The sequence below is a fragment of the Montipora foliosa genome, chromosome 12 (genome assembly GCF_036669935.1).
Source record: "Montipora foliosa isolate CH-2021 chromosome 12, ASM3666993v2, whole genome shotgun sequence".
Lineage (NCBI taxonomy): Eukaryota > Metazoa > Cnidaria > Anthozoa > Scleractinia > Acroporidae > Montipora > Montipora foliosa.
This window is the reverse complement of record NC_090880.1, coordinates 15,717,327-15,735,242: the sequence shown is the minus strand read 5'-3', so window position 1 is coordinate 15,735,242 and position 17,916 is coordinate 15,717,327. Positions and strand designations below refer to the sequence as shown.

Below are 17,916 nucleotides of genomic sequence, written 5' to 3'. Positions count from 1 at the left end.
GTAACTGTAGAGTAGGTCTTACCATGGCAGGCCGGATGTCGCGGTGGGACGAAATGAGACAAATACTCACTCGGAAAGCAATCAACAGGAGGAAATATGTTTGAAAACTGATTGCCTATCACTTAAAAATTCGGTATGAGATTATTTTAACATTCTTCTCAAAGGCAGCTAAATTCTCAAAACGTTTCGGTAGTCTAAAGATGATAATTTCTCAATGAAAGTGACTTATTAATGGCAATGTTATTCCCAACTGCTCGTTACGCGTTTGACGTCTCGTAGCATTTTGATGGTGCGTTACTTCTTTGCGTAACGCAATTGTAAACGAACGCGACCCACAGAATGGCACCGAAACGTGCAGCAGCGTAGTTACAAAAATATCCCGATGATAATGGGGTGGGGAGCTGAAAGACCAAGCTCAAGCCACAGGTAACCCATGCGTTAGAAGGAAGGTAAAAAGTTCGTTCAAAACTTTGATATTATTGTGTAACCTGATTCACTTTTTGTGTTGCCAGAGCGTGCTATTCTTGAAAAAAAAGAAACAGGAATGTATACGAATGCAGGGCTTTTTTTCCCCAAGAAGTAAAAACACACAAGTATAAAATGTTGAAAATAGAATTTCTTCTTCCAGAAGAAAGATGTCAATAATTCCGGATAGAATCATTCCTAATAAACTTTAATTACAGTACCATTTCCCCAGTTCATATTTTTACTTCTTTCATTCGGTGATACAAAACTACAGAAAAAAAAGCTAAGAACGTAAGGCAAACGAGGAATGTAAAAGAATATGAATGTGTCCCCAATTAGTCCTGTAATGTACTAGAATCCCTTTATGACACTTAAATAAAGGTTTCATCATCATGTCAAATTAATCGTCTTGATATCCAGGCGACTCACTCTCTTCATCACTGGATTCGTCTTTGTCTAGGTCTCTAGAATCCACAAAGAATGGACAGTTTTCGGGCATTTTATCCTTAGTGCCTCCTCGAAGGATACCTCGTTTTACAACAAAATCGTCCTGGAAATCTTCCAGTACCTCCTTACGCTTTGCAAATGCTATGCATGTAATGTTAAACATTTCAAAAAGTTTAACTGTGCTATCCGCACCGTCCATCCAATACAAGTAGAAAACACGCCCAACTTTACGTGCAACAAGTTGTTTTGCACATGAATAACACGGCACATGGGTGACATAAACGGTAGCCATCTCGGGGCTCTCGGAGCAGTACTGTAGGGCGTTCGCCTCAGCGTGAAGGCCGAGTTCGTTAGTCAGGGCATTGTGCTTTTTTTTGTCTGACTTAAAGACGCGGCGTTTTATTTCTTTTAATTGGTCTTCAGTTGTTTCAGGCAAGAACCCGTTCCATCCAATTGCTAACACTGCAGGTGGGCCCTTGCTTCTGGAGCGACGAATTACACAGCCAACACTAGGCTTTCCCGCTGCATGCTCTGTAATTTCGGCACGACAGGCCGCCATCAGGGCCATTTTCATCCACATAACATCCGTTTTGTCAGTAAGGTCAACAAACACTCTGCCTGCCGGTTGAGTCATTTCCTCAGTTTTGACTGAACAAAGAATAAATAAATTATTAATAAATGAAACATTTATTTAGTCTTTTTAACCTTTTTGCATTATTTTGCTTTGTTTTGTTGTTTTTTTTTTAAGAAACGCAAGTCTATAAATCTTCAGATTTTCAAAAACAACACGTACTTTTAATCTTCCAAATTAAAAAGCCCGATTTTTTGAAGTGGAGTCTGTATTTGCAGCTTCAATTATTGCTGATCTCAACTTTAGTTAGAGTTATGCACCTGCCATTTTACTGCCGTCATGATGAGTGAGCGTCCCCGCAGTCGAAAGAAGACAATCAACCTTTATACTCACGGCCAGACTTTCAAATCAACAAAAACCTTTTCCACACTAGCTGTGTCAAGACTACGTAGACATACGTAGACATAGTATACAAAGTACACTATGTATACTATACATAGTATACTAGACATAGTATACATAGTATACTAGTCCGCACCGAAAATGGTTACTCCAGGATTCATTCTTGTAGGATTCGTAGGGCAGCGTTTTTTCCATCGATCGTACTGAAATTTGGCGTGTTTAGTGGGGAGATATAGACCCAGTTTCCCTGAAAATCTTGGTTTTCTAGCTTTCATTACGCCTACATGACGGCCATTCTAATTCAGGCAATTTGAGCCGATGCGATGACCAAATTTTCAATCGATCGCGGAGCTCTCGCGAAGCGGTTTTTCTAAAGTTTTTCAGCCAAAAAATTACACTACAGGCTTCGGAATAGATAAAGAAAAGGATTTGTGGTTCATTAAATGGGATTTAAAGCGTTAAAATCGCTGAAAAGGTACTTAAGATTAGTTATTTAGCAAAACAATTGCGTGTCTGGAGCATATGGTCCTTTGATCTCACATATTTGTGTTTTCCCTCAAAATATTCGCTTGTTTTCTCATTCGCTTGAGCATATTTACCTTTATTACATGTCCAGTGAATAGTTTTATCCTCCGGGATGAATTCTCCGTCGAAAAATCGGTTATCTGGGTGGTTTTTGGCAAACAGATGTTAATTATTCGTAATGCGATCGCTTCCGTTGCCGTTAGCAACGGGTCGCAAATTTGACCCTGTCCTCACCTTATCACATTACGCATTGATCGCTAATCCGATTATTCCAAAAAATCCAAAAATATTCGTGCCTCGTCAGTTTTCGGTCAAATTTACGTCCAAGAAAGCAGATAAATTGAAGAAAATTTTAGTTTTGCATCCAAAAATTCGTAATCAACGCTAAAATGACCAAATTTAGCCTGGAAAACTATTTTTTGTGTTATTTTTCTTAAATTTTTTCGCTCAACTTTCGCTTTTATAAAAGGTTTCTGTTGTCTGTAAATACGTTATATGCTGTTGGAAAGCTTATTTTCTTAGCTTTAAAATGATGTATTTTTTTCCCCCTAACTTTAAATATTTTTTGAGAAAAATAACATTTTTTGGCAATGGCAGATTTACCGCGGTTTTCTCGCGGTTGGCAAACTAGGTAAAAGAGTTAAACATCTTCGAAAAGGCTCGAAAACTTATGATATCGGCCGAATTGAAATTCTTCAGTCCTCGAACGATGGCTCTGAGTTGACAAGCTTCGAATTGAAGAAAGATGCGCCAGTAAGGTTTCGATGTTCTGTGTACTCACACTCAGAATCGGACAACACCTACCATGTTTCTCGAGAAGTTGTCCTTACCCCTTGGAGGGTTCCTTCATCTTTAATCGGTCTCGTGGAATTACTTGTCGATTCAGATATTCCAGGGAAGTACTCTCTACATCCTCAGTCAGAAGAAAATTGGCTGAACTTGGCTACATTTTAAAAGGTGAAATTGGCAGTGATTTTAGTCCGAGCACAAGCGAAGGGGATCTTCAACTTCATGAGCTTGACGACGGGTTTTTTGAAGTGGAGGATATCCTTGAGCGCCGTCTCTGCAAAAATACTTTATCATATGAGTATAAAGTGAGATTTAAAGGTTATGGTCCCGCCGACGACATGTGGCTACCTTCTTCTTCCTTCAATAGTCCAATTCACTTCGAAAGCACGTCAACGTATGGTCGAAAAAGGCGACACAAGTTAGAACCCGAAGAAAACCTCGAACAGCCATTGAATGCAAAACGCAAGAAAAGCAACTCACTCTCAGACGTAGAAAAGAAACGAAAGAATGAAGAACTACGAAGCGTCAGAGATACAAAGAAATCGTCTAGTTTGCAAAAGAGCAAGAAAGACCCACCAGTGGAAAAGAAAAAAACGGCATATGCAAGAAACAGGGGCAAAGCGTTCCGTTCTTTAATAAATTCCTCCCTTCAGGAATTGTCTGAACAAGAAGCAAGTGTTGCCAAAGGCAAGAAAGAGGAAGAGCCAGATCAAGTGAAAACTAAGGGCACTGAAGTTGAAAGTCCAGGAGAATCAAGTTATCTTTGCGTAATATGTAGCTCTAATAGTACACGATATTGTTTTGGTACCGTTAAATTTTCTCTCGGTACCGTATATCATTATAGAGCCATGGTAGTTGTCTTAGGTAAATAGCCCCCGAGAAGACATGTGTTTAATAGTAAAATTCTAAACCCAGAAAGATTGAAGAAGGGCTGGAAGGATAAAAGGGAATCGAGAAACATTGGCGTCGTGGCTGACTTGTTGACAATTCTCAAGTTCCCATACAACTTCTTTTACACCACAAGTTTAAGCGTGCACGCTGAGCACCTGACAGCTTTCCAAGGCCTAGTTTATACGTCACCCTATCGTCATTTAGTATCTCTTTTTGTGTTGCGCTTGCGTGCCCTGGCCGTTTTCTGGGGTGAACCAATGTCTTGGCGTTGGATGAGTCGGTTGACGGGCGGCCTTTTATTGGTCGCCTTTCACCCTTGTGCTGGGTCGTGCTTGTTTTGTTTTGTCCAGTTGTCTTTGAGTCTTTCTTGTTGTTTCTGTCGAATTGTCCTTTAGGAGTGTAAGTCAGACGAGGCATCTCCTAGATGCAATTCTTCGTTTGTCTGTTTGGGGTTCTATTCCTCGGCGAAGTTGGCGTGTTGGTACACCCCCGTTTAAGGTGAACCGTTGTGTTTGACGGAGTAGTCGTTATGTCTGGTGGCCAATGCACTCACCCTACCGGGGGGCCAGCCATTCGCCTTGAGCATAAAAAAACGTCGCGCTACCGTCGAACTTAATTCAGACGAATTTAATTCCGTCTAAAACGAGTTCAATTAGTCTGTTAAATTAAAATCGTCCTAGACGCTTTATCCGTCTTAAGAAGACGGATAAATTAAAATGTCTTTATATCCGTCGCACCAGTGTCGCGTCGAATGAAATGCATATATTATTTTCGTACATTATTAATTTTTACCTCTGACCAGGTATATTGCATTCCGGCTGAGAAAAATATTCGACCAAAACTCGAGGCGAGGTTATTAATCCAGGTAATTCTATCGTTTTGGAAATAGCAGCTGCCTTATTATTTATGAGCGTTACAAATTCTTGCCGATTTTAGGGGCTCATTATATCGAAACTCAAGCACGCTTCCAACAGATCTGTTTACGTTTTTGAGTTATGCGCGCAGTGCGGCCCTATTGTCACTACGGACTTACACTCTTACAACCCGGTGACATAGTATGTAGTGCACTACCACAAAAAACGAAAGAAAAGAAAAGAAAAGGGAAAAAAATGGAATTTGAGGGACCGGGGACAACTTAAAAAAGAACAGATGGAAAACTTGGCTACAAGTTTATGATGCTCTTAACATGCTCTTGACTCAACACTTTATAAACAGTATTACATGCCTTTCTCAGTTCTGGTTTGTCTTTGCCTAGCGAAATAAAAATAATTTGTTTCACAAAATTTTCTACCCGAAAAGAACTGTTTACTTTATGCGACTTGTGTCAATTGCTAAAAACCTTCTCGCGGACTTTCAACTAAATATAAGAATCACAACAACAACAAAATCTTTCTTAACGCAGTTATATCTTTAGCTTTTATAGAAAAAACTGATAACATTAAAAGCTGGAAATATAATCAGCGACATAATCAGCAACATTTTTCCAAGAGTGGCGCCGAAAACGCAGGCAAACACGTATTGCAGCATCAAGCCTCGGTCCCTCTTCGCTGAGGTCAGGCACTCTGTTGTTGATGATAACTGAAGATTCTTTTCGAGCAAGGTTGCTTTTTTGTTACAATGTTTTCGCCGGTAAAGAGTGATAATAAAGGAAATTTTTAAAAAATCCTTGGGGAAACAAACGTTAATAATATTCCCTGGCTAGCAAAAACAACGGGTAAGACGGGTGCTGGCTGGCAACTACATATGTCATAGTTACTGCTAGCTGGCTCTGAAGAGCGGTTAAGTTTTTCCCACGAAAGTTAACAATTAACCAGAAATCTGTTTGCAGACGCTCACAAATCATTTTAGCCAAAAACGCTTCATTTCTGAAAAGTTTGTCGTTGGGTACTCCTGTTCAGTTAACTCTGTTTAAATTCAAAACAATCGAGGTTGGTTCAATCGAGGTTGGCTCGAGGTTGTACAAAACGACATCTTTTGATTTGAAAGCAAACTGGAATTCCCAAAAGCTTTTTATACCACGTAAAATATTACGAATCCAACAGCAAATCCGTAACACGTCATTTCGATTCAGTTCTTATCAAAAGTGGTATTTAGCGACCGTTACGAAATTAATGTGTCGTAAACACTGTACATTAAAGATGTCTGTACTGTTCTGCTAAAAAAAACTTACCATCCTCGTTTTCTGGCATCGGAGACTCGTCGTCTGTAGGCGTCTTGGCACAACTCACAAAGCAGCTCATTCTGTAGTACCAAAAAGTGATGTAAAGTGACTTCGCACTAATATCATGTGATTCTGAATGATGCGAGTTGAGGCGCTTGATTTCGTTACTTACCTCTTTGGGAACGTGTCTTTCTTCGGGGAGTTGCTTTTTCCTTGTGTTCCAATAATGTTTTCTTCGAAGCTTTTCCAGGACTGTTGTTGCATTTCGGTTGAATTATTCAATCATCATACAATAAAAGAAAAACGTTATAATGTGAATTGGATATTCATCATCATGGCCGGACGGGCTCAGCAACCCGAGACATAGCTAATCACAAGATCATCGGAGTCTTCTACCTTCAGAAAACCCAAAGAGGCTTTTCTAAGTTACCGATACACTGAATATTACAGTCATTGAAGGCGATTTACAATTCGACGAACCGACCACAATATAAAACGACCGAAGACAAGTCAATCGAATCTTAACGGAATGTTAATTAACTGCTAAGTCACAAAGTGAATAACACAACGGATGTGTTGGAATGCGGATTAAGTAACCATTGAATAATTACCTAGCACAAAAAAGGGTCTATCCAGCAAAACACAACCCGAGAATTTTATACATGTCTTGAATGAGCCTTAATTATTATTACTCGCAGGAAAAGCAGACACAAATGCGTTGGTATCGCTGCCCGGTTTATTTCACTCTGAATATGACAGCGCCTACCATGGTACTTTCGTGACACAATTGTCTGTAGTTTCTTCGCGAAAAAGAACGAAGAAGTAAAGGGACCACATAACATTTCGACTGCAACTCCATGACAAAATTTCAAACATCATGGGAACGTATGCACTCGGTAGCCTGCGTGGCAGGCGTTCGAAGGGGAAGGGAAAAGGAGAACCGGCGAGAGAAGGAGGGGAGAGTGCGTGCTTCCGCTTCCACTCGGCTGAGATGGGGTCCGCATCTTGAAAAAACAAAGCAAATTAAAAATTGGCTCCCAATGGCCCAGAACTCCCTAGAGTTACAATTTTGAGGACGGAGACATGTGGGCGACTTAAATCTGTATTTTGACACGACTGTTGCTCTGCAATGGTCGGTCGGGCGAAGCCACAACGAATGATTCTTTTAATAAAAGGCAAAAGTACAAAAGCAATTACGAAAGATCTCGTTTACTTTAATAGTCACACAAAAACAAACTTTCAAAATCGATACACATACAGTAGTAATTACAAACACCTCTAACAACATATATAGCTTGATGAATAAACTGGTTTCTTGACATATCGCTGAACACGTAATTCTACTAAGGTACAATTAGCACATTTCAATGTTTTAACAACACTGGTAGGACTAATAGCGACAAACCAAGCCTTCCAAAATATGTTAGCGTCTCAAACAACAGTATGTCTGGAGCTCATTTACACGGAGACACGGTGAATTATTTGTTCAAAGGTAATTTATTTGTGTAATAAAATGTTGTGCCAGTACTGGTATTCTCCAAAACGACCTTAGCTCCATCGACAACTTCAAACTGCGTCACCTTCCCAGCTTCATTCACAGTACAGCAGTTGCGTGTTGGATCGTTCGCTATGTGATCTACTGCTGCCTTGCGTGCACCCCTTCCTCCAGCGAAAAGCTCTCCACCTACACGTAAGTTCTTTGGCCGCTTACCAACCTGCCACTGAATTAGTGCATCACGTTGTGTTCCTCTTGGGGTAGGATCAGCACGGTCCTGATCCTGATTTAAAATACAACAACTTATTTAGCATGCTTTTAAGTCTAACCTCTAAACGAAAACTAGTGCTACTAAACAATATAAGTAACTGTAGAGTAGGTCTTACCATGGCAGGCCGGATGTCGCGGTGGGACGAAATGAGACAAATATTCACACGGAAAGCAATCAACAGGAGGAAATATGTTTGAAAAACGCTTGCCTATCACTTAAAAATTCGGTATGAAATTATTTTAACATTCTTCTCAAAGACAGCTAAATTCTCTAAACGTTTCGGTAGTCTAAAGATGATAATTTCTCAATGAAAGTGACTTATTAATGGCAATGTTATTCCCAACTGCTCGTTACGCGTTTGACGTCTCGTAGCATTTTGATGGTGCGTTACTTCTTTGCGTAACGCAATTGTAAACGAACTCGACCCGCAGAATGGCACCGAAACGTGCAGCAGCGTAGTTACAAAAATATCCCGACGATAATGGGGTGGGGAGCTGAAAGACCAACCTCAAGCCACAGGTAACCCATGCGTTAGAAGGCGGGTAAAGAGTTCGTTCAAAACTTTGATATTATTGTGTAACCTGATTCACTTTTTATGTTGCCAGAGCGTGCTATTCTTGAAAAACAGGAATGTATACGAATGCAGGGCTTTTTTTCCCCAAGAAGTAAAAACACACAAGTATAAAATGTTGAAAATAGAATTTCTTCTTCCAGAAGAGAGATGTCAATAATTCCGGATAGAATCATTCCTAATAAACTTTAATTACAGTACCATTTCCCCAGTTCATATTTTTACTTCTTTCATTCGGTGATACAAAACTACAGAAAAAAAAACCTAAGAACTTAAGGCAAACGAGGAATGTAAAGGAATATGAATGTGTCCCCAGTTAGTCCTGTAATGTACTAGTCTTAAATAAAGGTTTCATCATCATGTCAAATTAATCGTCTTGATATCCAGGCGACTCACTCTCTTCATCACTGGATTCGTCTTTGGAACGTGAAAATGACCTCTCATAATTCCGCAAATTCAAGCAGAAATCGCTGTTATCCTTTGTGTTATCCTGGGTAAGGCCCCAGGATAGTAAGGCGAACGTCGAGGATGAGATAGCAGAAAAGTCTTGCGCTGCAGAAATGCCAGAGAGGAGTTTTGAGAGCGGCCAGGATTAAGCTGCTGTTGAGTATCTTGAAACAGTTGGTTCCCAGTTACCTCTGCTTGGAGATAGACGAAATCAGCCAAGAAATCATTTACTTGAAATTTAAAGACCCAAAATGCTTAAAATGCACTTTCTGGTGTTTCGTTTTCAAATATTTTCATTGGAATGGGGAGGGGGGGGGGGGGGGGTGGGTTAAAACCCATGCCCCCAGTTTCAAAGAACGGGGCTACGCCCGGCCAATGTGTCCTCCGAACCCCAAACCCCCAAATTTCAAAATACAAGTTTGTTAAAATCTCTGTGCCCCTTAAATTTTTCCGGGCCTGCTACGGCCCTAGTATGTGGTATTATTTCCCCGGGAAGCAAGCCTTATGATTTTCGTGTGATATCTCAACCAACCCATCAACCTCGTTTCCAGGATCTGTCTTCTCTGCCAAAGAGACCCTGGTTATGGCTGGTCACGTAGCTCCGGCCCAAAATCTGGGATCTTTTCCAAATGTTTGTTCGGGAAGGGGGCCGCAATTAGGACTTGTTATTATTCGGCACGCATATTCTCGGCAAGATATTTTATGTACTAAACATGGAATTTGACGTGAATTAAAGGCCAAAAGTTGATTATCTTTTTGTCCCACTCCACGTTTCATAAACTGGACCGAAGTGAGAGCCGACTTAAATGACTTCCGCAGTCGCATGCGACTCCTCGAATACTTCCACGACTTTTCGGCAAAACCTGACCGTAATCCATTTCGTACCAAAAGCACTAGGACTCCACCTCCTTACAGAGAACCGGCTCTTGATACTTTTCTTGACGCAGTAGAAAAAGACAAACATTACAACCCGTATTATACGTGACAACTTGACCGACCTCGAACGGCAAGCTATGACAACACTTAAATGACGTGACGACATTATCATTAAGACATTTAAGTCAGCAGACAAAGGATCAGCTACCGTCATTAGACACAAAAACTGGTACATTAACGAATGCCTTCGACAACTTAATGACACTACATTCTACAGACCTCTCGATAACCATATCACCGATGACATCCAAAAAAACGTCACTTTATACAGTGGACGAATGGTTGGTGACCAAATAATCAACAGAGACAGAAAATAAACTTGCGTCGTTCGAATTTCACTTATGCACGAGTAAAGGTCCCTGATTCAAACTTACTTTTAAAAGCTCAAGTAAGCAGTCGAGTCGAGTGATAACACAGAATGCTCAATAGTTTGCGAAAAAAAGAAGGTTTGTCGTGCAAGAAAGCAAGTGAAACGTTTATCCATAGGAAACAAACATGTTCGGCGATCGATCAGTCGGTGTCATGTTTATGTCACGTATCGACCTCAAATCAAACTGTAGGATGAATATTGAATGCGTGCAGGTGTTTTATTTTGTTTTTTTTTTAACCCTTTCACCGCCGAGGGCTCCCCCATTGACGAGTAAAATCGTACACAGAGTAAAATCTATAAGTGTCACTCTTAGGAGGGAAAGGGTTTAATAACGGGGACATAGTCTCGGAGTGAATCTATTGTAGCTGTTGTTAACCCTTTCACCCCTGAGGGGCTCCCCATTGACGAGTAAAATCGTCTGGCGTTACACAGAGTAAAATCTATAAATGTCAATGGCATTTATGGCGGTGAGAAGGTTAATTTGATTTTCGTTTTCTTTTTAAGTGTTAAACAAAGTAATTCCTAAGTCGCAAGTTTGTACTGCGAGTAGAGAGTTTTGACTTATTTAAACTTCAACAATTTGTCGTGGTTATATTTTTAATGCACACAGCTTTTTGTTACTGTGGAAACACAAATCTTAACGTATCATTTTATCCACGGTAAAATAACACAGACCTTTTATCAAGCAAACGTAGTGTGTGGTAGATGTTTTGAAGGAGCAACTTGAGCTACTAACGAAATCTTTTATTTTTGTGAACAGCGCAACGTTAATCACCGCTCGAAGGTCTTTTCAGTCACAAAAGCTCTAGTTTACAGCTTGACCACTTTTGTGGGAAGCTCGTGTTTATCTTTTTGCGGCTCCCGCTTTCCATATATGGAAGGGAAGCCAAAAGACATCGCGTTGAGTGTAACAATAGAATACGAATGAGTTCTGCCGATTGTGATCCGATTGCTACAAATTTCCTTCGGAACTAGACGTTCCGTAAGCGTGAAATGGGTGCCTGTGGTACACGATACACAAACAAACAGAGGTCACGGAGTTGAGTGGTATTGAAGGCACGGAAACTGGATTTCCCAGGAGTAATGCTGGCTGGGCCAATTCAAAATAAGAAGAAAAATGCCTTGAAATCCAATTGGCCGAAGCCAAAGATATCTTAATATTCTTTGTTTGCCCATCCAAATTTTGCTTAAGCATTGTTTCCTGTTTCCCTTCGGACTTACAATGGTCCCAGGAGAAAACAAAAACAATGCTTATTCAAAATTTGGGTGGACAAACAAAGAGTATTATGGTATTTTCCGCTTCAGCTAATAGGAACTCCTGGTAACTGCTACAATGGAAGAAGCAGGCCAGGGGATCGAGCTGGAATGCAGCATATTTCTCATAATTCCCAGAGCTGCTCAGTCCGCAAACGAAACACTACTTAGTTTTGTTTCCATTCCTCAGAAATGAAACGTATCTATTTTGACTTTACACGGTGTAGTGTAGTGGCCAATCAAACTAGAGAAGTAGGCATGAAAACGAGCCTTTCGGGTCAAAACAAGAACTTCTTATGGAAGGACTGTGTGATTTCTTGATTCTCCACTGTTTTCTTCGCTTTTTTTCAAGTAATTTGAGATTTTATCGCGGAAAGTATGGAAAGGCACTGAAAAGCATATGGATGTCTTTGTAGGCGACAAGTTAGTGTTATATTCGTAAGCCAAGTCAACCCACGGTGTCATAGAACAAAGGCAGATATTTCAAAACGCACAGTTTATTTTGGAACTTCTTGGAACTTGCTGTAGCAATAAAAAAATTACACTCTTCGATTTGAGACTGGAAATAGAAGTTTACGAACACGAATTCCCTAAGCCGTGTGACTGAGTGTTGTTGTGTATTCTTCCGTCTTCTTATGTAGTTCGAAATATGATCTTGGACAAAAGTAGCTGAGACATTCCTCAAGTTGAGTCTGTCAGGCAATACGTGCAAGAAAAGCCCTAAAAGATCCCCCCCCCTTCCCCCCGCCCCATCCAAAGCAAAGTTGTTTATGACAAGCGCAAAATAACCGAGGTATCAAACAACATTCTTTTTTTGGGGGGGGGGGGAAAGGGGGGTTCGTAAATGGAAGATTTATGTCAGTGAAAGAAATTTGTTTGCATATGGAGAGATAAATAGAAAGTGTCTCCACAATTTTGTCCAGGATTGTATCTTGAACATACAATAAACAGAAAACTACCAAAATAAAATTATATGCTGTAATCAAAGGCTAATCACGTGATAAAGGAAAATCGAATAAAGAATAAATAAAAGGCAGTTTTACCAAACGATGAAATAAAAATATTCAGTATTCTACACAAAACTGGAAATTCTGAACTTATTTTAATCTCCGAGATGTCCGTAATTCCTTAAATTTGCCTTCCAGATGATAAAAGCAGTGAGTCGTTCTGTGAGGGCTAGATATTGTTTATTGTAGAATTTCATTATATGATACATGGTGAATCTACACTGCTCGCAGCTAGCAAAAGCTAGTCGAGGCGAGCAGTGGTTACACGTTTATAAAAGAGAGAACAAGCAGTGAAAGCTACAATCTTGGACAAAACTCGTTGGGAAAATGTGACGCGCTAATTTGTCTGTGTGATAAAGATTAAATGCTTCCCACTTTCCCCCCTCCCCCCATTCCAATGTTGGTTTAAAAACCGGGCAAAGGCTTGTACAGAATATTTTGCATCACATTGTCAACATTGGTTTGGGGGGAGGGGGGAAGGACCAATATACTTTGTAAGTGCACGTCAAATGATGCTTAAGCTAGAATGTTTCCCAAGAGTTTTGTCCAAGATCTCAAAGTGTGACGCGCTAATTTGTCTGTGTGATAAAGATTAAATTCTTCCCACTTTACCCCCTCCCCCCCATTCCAATGTTGGTTTAACAAGACGCTTCCTTAAGAGTTTACTTGGAATACCATATGGCGCAGAAGTATGGTGATAAATTTTTTAATTTGCCAAGTACGGAACAAAACAAGTCAATGTTACTGCAGCCAGTTGCTCATTTACAATAACGCGGATAGTGTACCGGTGAACATCTCTTAATGTTTACAGTTGCAAATAAATTCATCAGGGGGAAAGGAACCCCCTTTTAGACCGGGTCCATGGACGTGACCCCAATTTTTTTATTTAATTGTTTTTGTTTGCGTTTTTGCTGAAAAGTGTCCCAAAGCATGTTAATGAGCTTTTTAACCTTAGTAAAGACGATTTCGGCTAATTTGCTTCACTTTTCTTCCACACTAACAAAACATTACTTGAACTTTAAATAAAATGTTATGCGCTCCAGGGAAGAATGGAAGTAGGCTGTGTACAGACGCCCACTATCCGAATTTACCGTTAGTAATCGTGTTTCGGACCAAAATTTGCGTGGCTCATATTTCTTGGGAGCTAAATTTTCAAAACGGTAGTAAATAAGGCAGATTCTAAAAGTGCATTGAAGAGCGTCTCTGATAGTTTTAAGATTCCTTGTCTTTATAGCATAGAAGCACTTTTTAAAGGAAAGGATGCCTTTGCAAGTCTTCCAACCGGGTACGGCTCTGATCTTCAGAGCAGCCCCGATCGTTGCCAATGAGCTGTTTATATTTCCCTCGATATGTACACATCTCAAATCTTCCAGGGCGGGGGTCTGGGTCTGCCATGGCCGAGTGAAGACGCAAGCGAAACCGCTCCCGCCTTACTTGTTATTTTTGGTGTAACTATTTCTTGTATGGCAGAATTTTTTAGTATTTCAAAGCGGAAAACTAGAGGAAGTAGTAGTAGTTCAGAAAGTGGAGCTCTGACACCGAAAGAAAAGAGATTTTGCGAGCCTTCGTTTGAAGCTGTTTATATTTCCCTCGTACACATCTCAAATCTTCCAGGGCGGGGGTCTGGGTCTGCCATGGCCGAGTGAAGATGCAAGCGAAACCGCTCCCGCCTTACTTGTTATTTTTGGTGTAACTATTTCTTGTATGGCAGAATTTTTTAGTATTTCAAAGCGGAAAACTAGAGGAAGTAGTAACAGTTCAGAAAGTGGAGCTCTGACACCGAAAGAAAAGAGATTTTGCGAGCCTTCGTTTGAAGCTGACGACGAAGTCACAATTGCGCTTCACATGGCGGAAGATTTTGGCCCGAAGCTACAACTGGTTTTACAAAAATTGACCAGTTTAGAGAGCATGGTCGAAGGAGTCCTACAACGATTCAACAAGCTGGAATCCTCCGTAAACGGTATTAAAGGAGAAGTTGCTGCTCTCAGCACCAAAACCGATGATTTCGAGAAGGCCGTCGTGACTATGGACGGAAGTTTAACTCTTTTAAATAGCGAGATAGAGCAATTAAAGTCAAGAGTGAACGAAAATGAAGCGGCAATGAAATTCCTAAATAGCCGCATCCTCTATCAATATGTCTACACCCGACGCGAGAATCTGCGTTTTTTTAACATCCCTGAGTCTACCGACACAGCGGAAGAGAACGCTAAGGAACTTATTTATCGTTTTATGGAACGGGAGCTTGAAGTGGAAAATACCCGCGACATTGAGTTTCAATGCGTGCATCAAATCCGAGCAAAGAAGCCAGATTCTCCTCGACCGATTATTGCCCGCTTCCTCCGTTTTCCCGATCGAGAGAAGGTATTTAAACGAGCATTGGAATTGAAAGATGAGATCGATGTTAAGTTGTATGCTGACTACCCAAGGAAAATACAGGAGCGGAGAAGAAAATTATGGCCACGCCTGAGGCGCGCGAGGGAGGAAGGCAAGAGAGCCTTCCAAGGAAATGATGGACTAACCGTAGAATTTTATAAAGCTTTTTGGCATGTTTAGTCGAGTTGATGGTGGATAGTTTAAATGACTCTGACGATCATGGCAAAATACTTCGATCAATAAAGCGGTGTCAAGAATTATTTATAAAGAACTCAGAAATAGAGTTATCACCATACCCTCCGCTCAAGAGAAATACAGGAGCTCCTTTTTAAATGATACCCTTGATTGGCCAGAAATTTATAGACTGCCCCATCGTGTCATTTCGGACACAAAGATGCCTGAACTCAATTCAAACTGTTTTAAAAACAACTAGACCCTCCGTGAGGGTACACTGGGTTGCCTGTGGAACGTGCACCGCTCCAGACAATTTTTTCAAGTTGGGGGGTCATTAAGACCATGTAAGGGGTCACCCAGAAGTCATACCAACAGAGGCCCTTTGGCTCACAGGTTCTCACATGTTCGTACGACGAAACAGATCTGTCCTTGCGTAATATGTAGGTCTAACAGTGCACAATATTGTTTTGGTATTGTCTATCATTGCAGTCAAAGTGCCATGGTAGAAGCCTTGGGTAAATAGCCTGAGAAGACATGTGGTTACTAGCAAAGTACTGAACCCAGAAAGATTGAAGAAAATAAATGGGAAGTGAGAAACATTGGCTTCTGGGCTGACATGTTGATAAACTTCTTTTCATCACAAGTTTAAGCGTGCCCTCTGAGCATCTGACATATACCCCTTCGTAAAACAGAAGAATGGGACCGAAAATACTATTAACGTTAACAAATGCAAATTCAGCAAGGTACAGATTTTGTTAGCTTGCTTTATGCAGAAACAAATATTGATGAAAAAGTAAATAAATATTGATACACAGTTTTTAGAAAGAGCAGAAGGAAGTTTCCAGGACGGTCGATCGAGAATAACATATTTACAACATGAAAACAACATTAACTCAAGCACGCTTCCAACAGACCTGTTTATTTTCATGAAACCTTTCCTGCTTACAGAGCAAAAATATCCTCCCGTATCACGTTTCAACCTTAGACTCGAAAAATCAATACACAACATGATATTATAATTCACAAAGGCAGAAAATATCACAGAATCCATTTCCAGCGAAACATTTTATTGAAACAAACAACATAAGATGCACTAAAACGCCATTCGCGTTGCAATGACTTTCCATTGCTGGTTAACGAGAATAACAAACTCACGAGGCAGAATGTATATTTATATTTAATCACGTTAGCACAACAGAAAAACGCTAACCTCATTTTGACACCAAAATGCTTTACTATTGCCATAAAAACTGTGTACCATGTACTTGAGGTTCAAACCCTTTCCTGAAGAACATTTTAATGGAATAAAAAGAAAATGCTTTACTATTGCCATAAAAACTATCCAGCTCACATATCATAAAACATGATGAATTCATAAAGGCCACCTTTTCCAGCGAACAATTTTTTGAAACAAACAACATATTTGCTATTAGAGGCAAAAACCCCTTCCTATTTCATTACGTGCGTGAAAAGAAAAAACTCAATCGTGTCAAATATGCGCAATATTACAACAAACTAAAATTTCAGGATCAAACCGTTTCCATGAAGAGCCTTTTCCTTGAATAATGAAGCACAAAATAGACGACAAACTTTCTTTTAAATAATTCTGGCTTGGCTGTCACATTTCCAATTTTTTTTTACCTGAAGACTGTGCAGAGTTGATCACAGATCCACTTAAGGTGTTCGATTCGTTCTCTGTCTTTGTTGAACCCATAAGTTACCAGAGAATTTTCCATTTGGTTTCAGTGTTCTACATAATAGAACACTTGGTAAATATTATTTTAGAAATGCAGCTCACTTTGATTTCTGCTCGACGGGCGACAGATTGTTGTCGAAGTCCATTACTCGTCGCTTTTGAGATTCCAGGTGTTGGTTTTCACCGCCTGCCTAGTTTATCCAACTGACTTTCCATTATTGAGCTCCATAAGGGTATATTTTGTTTAAGGATCCACTAAAACGTCATTCGCGTTACATGACTTTCGACGCCATTGCAGGCTAAGTTGATGATTCTACTGTGTACACCAGAGAAATCTACGCAGTTCCACTACCCTCTCGATCCTAAGAAAATACCCGCAGACGGCTTTATGCACAAAGATACCACTTACCAGGGGAGTGACAGGCAAGACTTTTACCGACACGGAAGAAAAAAAAATAGTAACACCGAGCAAAAGCCAGCCACTTTTAGACTGGGATTTCCATACGGCAACCCAGTAAATATCTAGCGACAAATGCCTTTTTGTATCAAATTGGTGTTGCGTCTTCTCCGGTGTGTTCTTTCTGTGAAATGGAGAACGAATCCCTCAAACATATCTTAATCCATTGCAATTATACTGAAGAATTTTGGGCAGAAGTTATCAAGTGGCTGCGCTCTTTAAATGTAAATATAAACAATCTCAACGACAAAGAAATTATGCTGGGAATGCCAAATTGTAAAGACGAGTTATTGGTCAATCATGCATTACTAATTGCTTAACAATATTTGTATTTTTGTCGTTGCAGACAGACGTTTCCTGTATTTAAAGTTTTTATGTCTAGATTAAGGAAGATTCAAAATCTTGAATTAGTTATTGCAAAGTCAAAAAACATGTTATCGCTTTATACAGCGAAATGGGGCAATTTGGACTTATGCACGGAGATGCTGTTTTATACTATTTCTGTTATTTTGATCTGGAAAACATAGGGGTCGGTCGACGTATGTTGTACTTTTATGTATATGTAGGTGTGTGTGTTCATAACTTGTAAAGTCTTGTAAAAAAGCAAACAGCAT

General features: G+C 40.1%; 1 protein-coding gene and 1 long non-coding RNA gene across 3 annotated transcripts in view; both read right to left on the bottom strand.

Moving 5' to 3' along the window:
• Window positions 1-6,790, bottom strand: part of LOC137979933 (uncharacterized) — a 7,497-nt gene extending 707 nt beyond the window's left edge. Inside the window, exons 1-4 of one of the 2 annotated variants that reach the window (XM_068827250.1) lie at window positions 6,648-6,790; window positions 6,424-6,503; window positions 6,261-6,331; window positions 23-1,560 (exon numbers count right to left, since the gene is read on the bottom strand). In XM_068827250.1, the coding sequence (XP_068683351.1) occupies window positions 866-1,560; window positions 6,261-6,330 (765 nt within the window). In that variant the 5' untranslated portion in view covers window position 6,331; window positions 6,424-6,503; window positions 6,648-6,790 and the 3' untranslated portion in view covers window positions 23-865. The other variant, XM_068827249.1, reaches the window with a different exon arrangement.
• Window positions 6,791-7,444: 654 nt separating this feature from the next.
• Window positions 7,445-8,395, bottom strand: LOC137979937 (uncharacterized). Its single transcript, XR_011118419.1, has 2 exons — window positions 8,133-8,395; window positions 7,445-8,029 (listed from the first exon to the last, which is right to left on the bottom strand). It is a non-coding gene; the product is annotated as an uncharacterized lncRNA (long non-coding RNA).
• Window positions 8,396-17,916: the final 9,521 nt, after the last annotated feature.